This window comes from Pan troglodytes, chromosome 21 (assembly GCF_028858775.2).
Source record: "Pan troglodytes isolate AG18354 chromosome 21, NHGRI_mPanTro3-v2.0_pri, whole genome shotgun sequence".
Lineage (NCBI taxonomy): Eukaryota > Metazoa > Chordata > Mammalia > Primates > Hominidae > Pan > Pan troglodytes.
In genome coordinates this window covers 38062766-38075279 of record NC_072419.2, presented here as the reverse complement: position 1 = coordinate 38075279, position 12514 = coordinate 38062766, and the positions used below count along the sequence as shown (strand labels likewise).

Here is a 12514-nt window from a genome sequence, read left to right as displayed (position 1 = left end):
TGGGTGCACCAAAACCTCACAAATCACCACTAAAGAACTTACTCATGTAACCAAATACCACCTGTTCCCCAAAACCTATGGAAATAAAAATTTTTTTTTAAAAAGAGAGAGCCTCCCCCGATGCATTCATTTATTTAATGCATTTATTAAGCTCCAACTCAGTGCTTCTTCCAAGTCATCACTGACTCCAAAGGTGAAGGCTCACTGAACAACTTTCCCTGTGAATTTTAAGTGTCTGGTGTGAGTTTGTCTTCTCCAGCAGACCATGAGCCGCTTGAGGGTGGTGTCATCAAGCACTGTGCCTGGCACATAGTAGGTGCTCAATAAGTGTTGAATGGGTGGTTGCATGGCCTGTCCCTTAAGATGTATATGCTGTTGTTCAGAGGCAAGAGATTCTGGGGGCTGGCCTCCCCATCCTTTTGGCTGCTCTGACCCATCCCTCAATCCACCACTGTCACACACATGTGACTCCTTAGCTTCAAACCCTTCTGGTGCCCAAAGCTCATGGAATAAAGCTTGGCCTTCAAGGACATTCATGATCTAGCTTCAGCTTATCTCTTCCTCCTTAATTTCTCTTGCTCTTTCCCCCACCACACACAGTCGACCCTCATTATTCATAGATCCTGTTGTTGCAAATTATCCTATTTGCTATGATTTATTTGTAATCCCCAAAGCAACACTTGTATCAGTTTCATGGCCATTCATGGATGTGCGCAGAATGGCAAAAAAGGTAAGTTGCCCCCCAACCACCCAGGAACATTCGAAGCTCAGGTCAAACAAGGCAATTCTCTGCCTTCTTATTTCAGCTCTCATACTGTAAACACGTGTCCTTTTTACAGTCTGTTTAGTGCCACATTTTTTATGTTTTTGTGCTTTTTTGTTGGTGATTTAAAATGGCCCCCAAGCATAAAGCTGAAGTGTGGTCTAGTGTTCCTGAGTGCAAGAAAGCTGTCATATGCCTTCTGGGGAAAATACAAGTTAGATAAGCTTCATTCAGGCATGAGGTTTAGAGCTGTTGGTTGTGAGTTCAGTGTTAATAAATCAACATCATATTAAATAAAGTTCCTCAAACAGAAACACACAGAAAACAAGGTTATGTGTTGGTTGGTTGATGAAAATGGTATGACCAGAAGCTGGCAGGGACCTAGCCCTGTATTTCCCCTAGGAGCAATGGTTCCTTAGTCCCTAATTTAGTGTTTATGGGAACTTTATGGAACATAACTAAACTCCCTCAAATAACGAGAGTTGACTGCACCCTCAGACACACACACCCAGCAAGGGCAACACCAGGCTGCTCACTGACCCCTGAGTGCACCACGCCCTTCTACACCTCCAGGACTTTGCTCAAGCTCTTCCCTCTTCCAAAAATGTCACTCCATCTCTCAACTTCCTACTGACCCTTCAAGGCCCAGCTCAGTGCACTCAACAAATACATACTGGGGGTGTCCTGTGTGCCAGGGACCATTCTAGTCGCTTGGAGACCACAGCCATGAACAAAACCAATACTTCTCTAGTCATGGTGATAGCACCCTCTGCCCTGTGCCCACGTCATCTTCATGTTATTCTTAATACAGTAAGTGTCACAATAAATTAGCACTGTGTGCCAGGCACTTATCTAAGCATTTTACATGCACCAGCTCATCTTACACCCACCCCAACCTCGCGAGGTTAGGTGGTATTGACACCTACAGACATTTACAGACAATAAAATCAAGCCTCAAAAAGTCTCACCCCTGGCACCCACAAGGAACTGTGGCTTTTCTGTTTTGGTGTCCATGTTTCCAACAAGACCTGGAGTCTCTGAGGACAATGATTGAGTGCAATTCATCAGTTAAATCCCCCTCAGTGCATGATTGAGTGCAATTCATCAGTTAAATCCCCCTCAGTGCTGAACGAGAGAAATGTAGCAATACATCTCCTGATGGCCTCCTCTTTGACCACACTGGCTTTGCCTGAATTATCCATCTCTTTTTCACTGCAGGCCCTTTGCCTTTGCTGTTCCTTTTACTGGAACACCTTTCCCCAGCTGTTCATCAGGCTCCATCCAGGTTTTAGCACAAATGTTACCTCCTGAAAGAGGCCTTTTCTGACCACACTCTTTAAAGTAGCCTCCCAGGCTGGGCGCGGTAACTCACACCTGTAATCCCAGTGCTTTGGGAGGCCGAGGTGGGAGGATCACTTGAGCCCAAGAGTTCGAGACCAACCACCTGGGCAACATAGTGACACCCCCATCTCTACAAAAAATATTTTACTATTAGCCAGACATGGTGGGGTGCGCCTGTAGTCCCAGCTACTTGGATGAGGTGGGAGGATCACTCCAACCCAGGAGGTCGAGGTTGCAGTGAGCCCTGATCACCAGGCTGGAGTGAAGTGGTGTGATCACGGCTTACTGCAGCCTCGACCTCCTGGGCTCATGTGATCCTCCTGCTTCACTCTCCCAAGTAGCTAGGACTACAGGCATGTACTACCACACCTGGCTAATTTTTATTTTTTATTTTTTTTAGTAGAGACAGGGTCTCACTCCTTTTACATTTTAAGAAATGTTCTCTGACCCTAAAAGATTTTCTCCTACATTATTGTCCATTAATTTTTATCATTTTTTCTCTTACCTGTGGTTTTTAAAATCATCTGGAGTCCACTTTGTGTATGACAATAGGTAGGGATTTCATTCTATGGCTCGGCAGATAGCAAACCACTGCCATGATTTTATATCCCATCACTCTATTTATTTTTTCTTTTATTTATCACAAACCATAATTTGGAATATAGTTATTTCTGTTTAACTGATTACAGCTGTCTTCTCCCATTAGGCTTGAGAGCAGGAACCATGTCTATCTTATTCCTCATTCAATCCCCAGCCCTAGCTGGGGTCCTAGTAGGAGCTCAAATAATGTGTGTTGTGGGGAGGGAGGGAGGGAAAGGAAAGGGAAAAGGAGGGAGAGAGAGGGCAGGGGGCAGGGCAGATTCTCAGCCCTCTGCACGGCCCAGTGCCCTAGCTATTCCTCCCCAAATGCCCCCCCCAAGGCCCCCATCCCCCAATCCTCCAGGCCTGGATGGTGCACAAGGGCAAGTATTTGGAGGGCACCAACAAAGAGGCCCCTCCACCTGGAAGAAACGATTCCACTCTGCCTTCAACAAGAGTGCCACCTTCTGGGCTGCAAGAGTGAGTGCAGCCAGCTGGACGCCTCCAAGTTCTTTTTTTTCTTTTGAGACGGAGTTTCGCTCTTGTCACCCAGGCTGGAGTGCAATGGCGAGATCTCGGCTCACTGCAACCTCCGCCACCCAGATTCAAGCGATTCTCCTGCCTCAGCCTCCCAAGTAGCTGGGATTACAGGCGCCTGCCACCAAGCCCAGCTAATTATTTTATATTTTTAGTAGAGACAGGGTTTCACCATGTTGGCCAGGGGTCTCAAACTCCTGACCTCAGGTGATCCACCCACCTTGGCCTCCCAAAGTGCTGGGATTACAGGCATGAGCCACCGCGCCCGGCCAACATCTCCAACTTCTACAAGACCACATTGTGTCTGCCGCTGTGGCCCAGGTACCATCCTGCCCCTGGAGGTAATGGCCAACGATGGCTGTCTGGCAACAAGGATCTCTTTGCTCATCTATAAAGTGGGTGGTGGACTCATTGAGCTTAAACTCATGTGCTGGTCAATTTAGGACGCCTAGACCACACAGTTTATCTCCCCACTAGAAAAGGAGGAAACTGGCTGGATGCAGTGGCTCACAACTGTAATCCCAGCAGTTTGGGAGTCGGAGACAGGTGGATCACCTGAGATCAAGAGTTTGAGGCCAGCTTGGCCAACATAGTGAAACCCCATCTCTACTAAAAACACAAAAAATTAGCCAGGAGTGGTGTCGGGTGCCTGTAATCCCTGATACTCAAGAGGCTGAGGCGGGAGAATCACTTGAACCCAGGAGGTGGAGGTTGCAGTGAGCCGAGATCGCACCATTGCACTCCAGCCTGGGCAACAAGAGCAAAACTCCATCTCAAAAAAAAAAGAAAGAAAGAAAAGGAGGAAACTGAGGCCAAGAAACAGGTGGACCTTGCCTGAGGCCATACAGTGAGCTGGGGTACTCATCTGGGATCGTCTAAATTGAGGGGGTTCCTCCTGGGGCCCAGGGAATAGCAGGCTGTCTCTTGCTTGATGCAGTTACCAGGGCCTGGGCGCCCCCTGAAGAGGTAGGCATGCCCTTTAGTCCGAAGGAAGCTCCTGGGAAGTGGCTGAGCCTGCCTGCAGGTCAGACCTGCTGAGTGTGTTCTTCCAGCCCCTGCAGCCTTGCCAGCTCAGTCACCTCTCAGCAAGCCACCCACTGGCCCCACCCTCTCTGGCTATGACCTCCAGCACCATCATTTACCTCATCCCTCCAGAGCACCAGCTCCAGCCCTGTCCCCATGCTCCCACCCGCTCCACCTTTTTCTACCTCTCCTGCAGCCCTCCCTCCATCTGCAGCACCACCAGGCCATTCCCTTCACCTCCACCATCTTCAGTTTCATTGCCCTGTCTGCAGCCACCCCATCTTCTCCACATTCATTCCTTTGTCCTCCTTGGGTCCATCACTCCACCCCCATGCACCCCATCGGGTCCAGCTCCATCACCTCTGGCTCCCTCACTGTTCCCATCAGCTCTGTTTCCCTCATTCTGTCTGTATCACCCCTATTATCTCCACCCCATCACCTTTCCGCCATCGTTGATAGCTCATTGCTCTGTGCTTATCACCCCCACCCCCGCATCAGCATCTGGCTCTGTCCCGCATACCGTTCATCTCCAGCTCCCTCACCTCCGCATTTACCCCCAGCACTTCTCTCCCTATCACAGTGACCCATCTCTGGCCCTAATACCTACAACATCTTCATCGACTTTCTCTTTACCTCCATGGGGGCGGGGGAGTTTGAGCTCTGAAACTTCAAAGTTCTTTTCTCAAAAGCCCAGTGCCATAATATTGACTTCTAATACATTGGACAGCCAGCCCTTTTACTCAGAAACACTGTCAACCCCAGCTGGCCTTCAGTCCGCCCAGACCTCTCTGCACTGGTGGGGACAGTCTGGGAATTCCTGACGAGTCACAGGCCTCCTCTCCCACCCTCACAGCCTCTTCTCCCAATGCTCAGGATGGCTCCGGATTTGCCACAGAGGATGAGGACAAGGAGTGGCCCCACAGGCTGGCCCAGCAGGGTTCCTTACTGCCACCCGTCCTCCTCCAGGCCCTTTGGTTGACCACAGTAAGGACTGGGTCTCCTCACCCAGCCCTGCCTCCTCCCTGGCCTCCTCCTTATCTATGGGTCTGGGGTCAGGGTGAGATGGTGCCTGACTGCTTCCTCTCCTTCACCAGGGTGCCAGTCATAGGACCTCAAAAACCCCTGGTGCCCAATGCCCTCCGATGACTTCAGCAACCTGGTAAGGAATCGAAACCCCCTCCCCTCTGACCAGTGTGCTGAACTGGGGACGGCCGCGGGGTGGGGCCAGCCCACCTCTGTCTCCCACCCAAAGCACCCAGCCCAGGCTCCCAATAATAGCCACAACAGTCAACATTTCCTGAGGGCTTAGTTTATGCCAGGCACCCTTCCAAGCTCCCCACAGCCCCCAGATGCTGCTATTATTCCCATTTTACATATGCCCAAACCAGGACACAGAGGTTAAGAACCTTGCCTGAGGTCACACAGCTGGTAACCCTGGGAAAGCTCCTAAGTGGCAGTGATAGACTAGAATCCGAGGGCCTGGCTGCAGAGCCCACAACCCTAACCACTGAGCAGGATTGCTGGTTTCTCATGAGACGCTGCTAGGTTGTTGTTATTGTCGCTGTTATGGTTATTTCTACCTGCATCAAAATCTTTGCTGGGAGGAAGCTCCTAGAATCCCAGAAGATTTGCTGGGAGGGTCATGCCCTCACTGTAGAGATGGCCCCAGCTTTTAACCGCAGAGCTCGACTATCAGTTCGTTTATACTGGAAGCTATTATTTACTACTATTATTACTAGAATTCTTATCATCACTGATAGGGAGAGAGCACCCAAAATTTCCGAGGTAGAGGCTGGGACGACCTCTGGGTCCGGCAGAGTTTGGAGGGGAGGGTAAGAAGGCGAGGGGATCTAGCGCCGCCCACGCCCAGCCCGTGCACCCTCTCTCTCGCCCCACAGCCTGCTGGCTGCACGTGTGGCTCTTCTCTCCGCAGCGCTGGTGCGCGAAGCCACCGGGCGCACAGCCCAGCGCTGTCGTCTGAGTCCGCGGGCGGCCGCCGAGCGCCTGCTGGGGCCGCCACCTCACGTTGCAGCAGGTTCGCTTCCCCGACCCACTGCCCAGCGCCCACGTGTTGCAGGGCCTGCTGCCTCACCTGGAGCGCGGTGTGCAGCTCTGGGTGGCTCCGGAGGGCGTGTTCACCAAGCGCCTGTGCCAGGGCCTGTACTGGCGCAGCCCAACAAGGTGGAACGCGGGCGCACCTGCCACCTGCTGAACACACGCGGCTTCCTCCAGGCGGTAGGACCGCTGGGGGAGTGGAACAGAGTGGCGTGGGAACGGGGGCATAAGGACGCGGTGGGCAAAGGAACATGAACAGAGGAGAGTGGGCACATTAAATGCAGGCCCAGGGGGATGGGCCTAAGGGTGCTGGGCATGAGGTGGACATTGACACAAAGAATATGGCACAAAAGCACCAGGGATGGGAAAGAATACAGGCACCAGGAGGGCTGGGGGCACATATACGGATACAGGAGTATATGGGGTGCTGGCACGCACGGAGAAGGCTTGAGGCGTTGGGTGTGCAGCATAAGAATAGGGCTTCGGTACATGTGTTGGCTTAGGGCATAAGGTGGATGTGAGGTGCACCAAGCACGAGATAGGTATAGGTGAGTGGCAGTGGGCATGGGTTGGGCATAAAGGCATGGGGTGGGCATAGGGGCCAAGGAAGAGACATAAGACCTGGAAGTGGGCACAGATGTGGGACATGGGACAGGCATAGGAACGTGGAAGTGGGCCTAGGGCACAGGCACATAATGGGATGTGGGCTTACAGGACTTGGGCATGGGAAATGAGCACAAGATGGGCACCAGTGGGTTGCCTAATTCTTGCCCAGTCCCTATAGTCTCAGTGTCGTATAATTGTGTGCCCACATGCAGGATGGTCACCGGACCCAAAGTACCAGATCCGTCTGTGCTTTGGTGAGGAGGACCCGGGCCCCACAGAGCACCCCAAGGAGCAGCTCATCATGGCGGACGTGAGTCACTCCTTCCACTCCAGCCAAGAAGCACGCCCTCCAGTCCCCTCCAGACAGCCCTTCCCACACTCCCTCCAGTCCCAGCTCTGCCTCTGACACTTCTAGCACCCTCGGGTCTGTAGGACCCTACCTGGAAAATGGGGGTAGGGATGGGGCTGTAACTAGGGCTGTGACTTCCCATGGGAACATCCGAGGCGGGAAATGGAGAGGGTCTGCTCATCGCCCCACCCGCCCCCGCAGGTGCAGGTGCAGCTTCGGCCTGGGAGCTCGTCCTGCACTCTAAGTGCCTCAACCGAGCGCCCAGATGGGTCCTCAACCCCTGGCAACCCCGATGGCATCACTCACCTTCAACGCAGCTGCCTCCATCCTAAGCGAGCCGCTTCCTCTTCTTGTACCCGCTGAAGGCAGCCCCCAACAGGGGGGCTCCCTACTCCCACCCAACCCTGCCCACACTAAGCCCATGGACTTGGGGCCTCCCCCGGCACATCACCCAGGTCTGCTGGATGGCAGAGGTGGATCGCGGCCTTCCACTCCTCTGTCACGGGGCCCCGGAACTCAAGAGTAGGCCACACCGCCCCCCAGCTGGGCATGGGGCTTCGGCAGGAAACTGAACTTGATCTTGAGGCCCCAGAAAGGCAGCAACTGGAGCAGAAGCAAGACTTCATCTCTTGCTGACAGCCCAATTTGTCAATAGCGCTTTCCTCAGAGCCAGCCTTAACCTGCTGTTAAGTCCATTAAAATGTTTGCTTAAAGTTTTTACCAATAATTAGATCATCAGGGTTGTTTAGTGTGGGATCAAGCCATAACAAAACTGCCTAGCCTCTCAGGGGCCTTGAATTTACAGACCCTTCCTCCTCCCTGCAGCTAGTCTCTCTTCTTTATTCTGGGGGCTGGGAAGGATCCCAAAACAGGGAACTTGGCCGAACCCTGGGCTTTGGATGCTAACCACTGAAGTACCAACACCTGTAGGATGCTGTCTTTGAAGAAACTGAGGCAGACCTCCAAATGCAGCCCTAAGGCAGAGGTCAACGTGGAAGACCAGCCCTTCTCCAAGCCCCACTGGTCTTTGCAAGCTGTACGTTGTAGGGAATCTGGGAACTGGAAAGGGGGACTACAACCAGAAAGTTGGTTACCCTGCCATGGGAATAAAGTAGCTGTTTTCCACCCCACATATCAGGCCTTTTATTCTTTTCTGAGTTCTGATTTTATTTATAGGAATCCTCTTACAGATGCCAATATTGTAAGTCTCTTTTAATGATACATTAATAAGCCACCTTCATGGGGGGAAAACTGTGATTCGATAAAGGACAGAAATCAATCAATTGCTGTTTGTTTAGTCATTTAGCAGACATTTCTTGAACACCTACTCTGTTCCAGGCCTCTGTTCCAGTGTCCAGTGTGTGACTCTGGGGGTACAGCAAAACAGCATGCTCTTTACTCTCTTGGAGTTCACATTCTGTTTTCTAGTGGGGACCCAGCGACTCTCTGCTACCCCTGCCCCTCACTGAAGAGGCAGTATTTAGGAATTACAGAATCCTAGGCTCATATCCAGCTTTGTCACTCACTAGATGTGGGACATCAGGGAATTTACTTACCTTCTCTGAGCCTCAGAGCCCTCATCTATTCAAAAGAAGCAATGAAGCCCTCCAGAGCAGGGTTGGTTGAAGAAGTAAGTGTAGGGTTGGGGAGGTGAGCTGGCCTGGTACAGAGTGGGTGAGCAGTGACTTGGGAGTGGGAGAGCAGAGAGGATGCCGTCCCCTCCTCCAGAAGGCCTGACTGTTCTGGGCCTGACTGTCTGGACCTCCCGACCCCAGGCTGCAGCTGGGGTAGCCTCAGTTCAGAGTGACAATCCGCAGCCATGTTCATATCCCTACTCCATACTAGGCTCTTGATGAGGGTGCTGCATTCTGTGTAAGGGGAACCTGTTGCCTCCCCACCATGGCCTGGACAGCTGAGTAGTCACCAGCTCCATGTTAGAGATGGGGAAACTGAGGCTCAGCCAAGGTCTTGAGGTGCCTCTTGGGAGGGAGAATGTCTCTCCCCAGATAGCTGTCCTTCCCACACCAGTCACTAGGGGGCGACAGAGACTCAGCAGAACTGAATTTCATGGGCTCTCCTTACCATCCTAGGTGCCCCTCCCTGCAGACACCCCAGAGCTAGGAGGATGGGGTAGGAGTGGTGTGGCCCCAAGGCCTCTGCACCGCAGGAGTAGGCAGTAGACCACAGGCCTGGGAGGAGAAGAGGGAAAAGCAGGAGTAGAGGTAGGGATTAGAGAAGCCCCTGGGGCTTCTCTCACTCTAGGGGACTGGGCTCAGGCCCTGCCTCTCTCTCCTCTCTCTCTCTCTCTATTCATTCCTTTCACTCCTTGTGTTTGCACCTGTGTCTCTCAGTATCTCCTTTCTCTCTGGCTTTGTGGATGTCCTTGTTTCTGCCTGCTCAGTGATTCTCACTTTCTCCGTATACTACATGTGTGTCTGTGTGTGTGTGTGTCTCTGTGTCTGTCTCTGTGTTTCTGTGTGTGTATGTCTCTGTGTGTCTATGTGCTTGTGTGTGTGTCTGTGTGTATGCCTATGTGTCTGTGTGTGTCTGTCTCTGTGTATATCTGTGTGTGTGCTTATGTCTGTGTGTGTCTGTGTGTGTGTGTGTGTCTGTACGTGTATGTCTGTGTGTCTCTGTGTGTCTGTACGTGTATGTCTGTGTGTCTCTCTGTGAGTGTCTGAGAGGCTCTGGGTGTCTCTGTCTGTTGTGTCTGCCTCTGTCTTATCTTTGTCTCTCCCTCTTTCTCCCTCTTGTGATGTCTCTACCTCTGTCTCTGTCTCTTTTTTCCCTGTCTCTGTTTCATATGTTTCTGCCTCTGTCTCATTTTGTTTTTGTCTCTGTCCCGCTCAGTTTCACATCCTGTCCCTCCCCAGCCACCACCACCCAGCACACGTGGGCTGAGGGTCTCAGTCCCTTCCTTCCCAACTCCTCATCCCTGGCAGCTGCTCGGCTTCCCACTACTGGCCTCTGCTGCCCGCCTCTTTTGGGCCTTGTGGGAGTGGGGTGAGGGAGGAGGGGAGGATGGCTCACCAGACCCACCCCTTTTTGCCTTTCCAGGCTGGGAGGCTGGGCCAGTGGACCTTTTAACCAGCCTGGGCAGGCTATTCCGGAAGCCAGCCCTGGACGCTGAGCCTGACCCAGCAGGTCCCGGCAGCCTGGCAGCCCGGCCAGCATGCAGCAGCAGCCTCTGCCCGGGCCCGGCGCCCCCACAACTGAGCCAACCAAGCCTCCCTACAGCTACATCGCCCTTATTGCTATGGCCATCCAGAGCTCACCGGGGCAGCGGGCCACCCTCAGTGGCATCTACCGCTACATCATGGGCCGATTCGCCTTCTACCGCCACAACCGGCCCGGCTGGCAGAACAGCATCCGCCACAACCTGTCACTCAACGAGTGCTTTGTCAAGGTGCCCCGCGATGACCGCAAGCCAGGCAAGGGCAGCTACTGGACGCTGGACCCTGACTGCCACGACATGTTTGAGCACGGCAGCTTCCTACGCCGCCGCCGCCGCTTCACCCGGCGGACAGGTGCTGAGGGCACCCGGGGCCCCGCCAAGGCACGCCGTGGACCCCTCAGGGCGACCAGCCAGGACCCAGGAGTCCCCAACGCCACGACCGGCAGGCAGTGCTCATTCCCACCAGAGCTGCCAGATCCCAAGGGCCTAAGCTTTGGGGGTCTAGTAGGGGCCATGCCAGCCAGTATGTGCCCAGCAACCACTGATGGCAGGCCTCGGCCACCCACGGAGCCCAAAGAGATTTCCACGCCCAAGCCTGCATGCCCAGGGGAGCTCCCCGTGGCCACCTCATCTTCCTCATGCCCAGCGTTTGGCTTTCCTGCCGGCTTCTCAGAGGCTGAGAGTTTTAATAAGGCCCCTACGCCCGTCTTGTCCCCGGAATCAGGCATCGGGAGCAGCTACCAGTGTCGGCTGCAGGCACTGAATTTTTGCATGGGGGCTGACCCAGGCCTTGAGCACCTCTTGGCCTCAGCAGCCCCCTCCCCTGCACCACCCACCCCTCCAGGCTCACTCCGGGCCCCACTGCCCCTGCCAACTGACCACAAGGAACCCTGGGTTGCAGGTGGCTTCCCTGTCCAGGGAGGCTCCGGCTACCCATTGGGGCTGACCCCCTGCCTATACCGGACGCCAGGAATGTTCTTCTTTGAGTAAAGGCAGCCTCACCTCGGGCAGTCCCTGCAGGTCCCTCGCCCTCCGGGCTGAGCCTGGCTCTAGGACCTGAAGAACTCTCGAAGGACCCAGCCCTGGTGAGCCAAGGACAACCACACAGAAAGCCAGGATTGAAGCGGTGCTCAGCCAGGCCCCTGGGGCCTCTGGACAAACTTGGGGGTGAGGGGAAGCAGGGCCTCTTGGGATTTACTCTGTGGCTCTCAGGGCCAATAAAGCCATGTGATGATGAGGGTCAGCTTGCCTGATGGCTGGGGGCTGAGGGCCAGGGTGCCTGCTTGTATGTGGGGGTGGCTGTGGCTGTGGGGTTGTGCAGCGGGGACAGAGACCCTTGGTGGGAATATCTCACATGAGGTTTTCTCCTGCTGGGGACTTTCTCAGGGAGTTTCCTAGAAAGGGAGAGGAAGGGGAGGTAGGGAATGGGGAGCAGGGAGAGGAGGATACAGGCAAGGGAGAGACTGGGCAGGGGCAAGAATGGGCTGGCCTGAGGGACTGATTCTCCAGTCTCAGATGCTGGGACTTAGCCCCCATAGGTGCAGTCATCATAACCCTGACAATTTGTGACACTGATCCTGTCCCAGGCTTGTATGTATCATCTCACCTGTGTGATTTGGAAGGTTGGCCCCGTTTACAGTGGCGGAAACAGGCTCGCCAGCTCCAACTCCAGATGGCAAATGGGTGGCAGAGGGTAAATCAAAACCACATCTGTGTGGCTCTACCCTCCAGCCTCTGACCTGCAGCTTGAGTGAGGACATAAGGGTGGAGAAGAGGGTCAGGGCAGAGCTGGTGGTGGCCCCCAGAGGTGGGAGGGCTTTGCTGCAATCCTGGAAGGCCAGGGCTAGAAAGGCACCCTTTACCCATTGTGCAGACAGGGCACCTAGGGTTCAAAAGGCAGCACCTACCCCCTGTTTGGACTTCCCACATTAATGTGGGAGCTTCCCTGAGCCCCCAGCTCCCTGAGGTCCTCTGGTGACTCTTTAAGACGGCATTTCTTGGGGCCAGCAGCATGGGCTGTGACTGTCCTAGGTACCATTCAGAAGTGACTGAGCCCTGACCTTTCACCTTCTCTGACTATCCCTTC

At 53.8% G+C, this 12514-nt stretch overlaps 1 protein-coding gene across 1 annotated transcript; it reads left to right on the top strand.

Annotated features, from left to right (window-relative positions):
• Positions 1–10341: 10341 nt before the first annotated feature.
• On the top strand, positions 10342–11667 carry FOXS1 (forkhead box S1). The gene has a single exon (XM_001154081.7). It carries the CDS (start codon positions 10426–10428, stop codon positions 11416–11418), a length of 993 nt encoding a protein of 330 aa, XP_001154081.1. The 5' UTR covers positions 10342–10425; the 3' UTR covers positions 11419–11667.
• Positions 11668–12514: the final 847 nt, after the last annotated feature.

Bases quoted from the DNA above. Each gene is read 5' to 3' on its own strand.
- FOXS1 (XM_001154081.7), top strand. From the start codon at position 10,426: ATGCAGCAGCAGCCTCTGCCCGGGCCCGGCGCCCCCACAACTGAGCCA.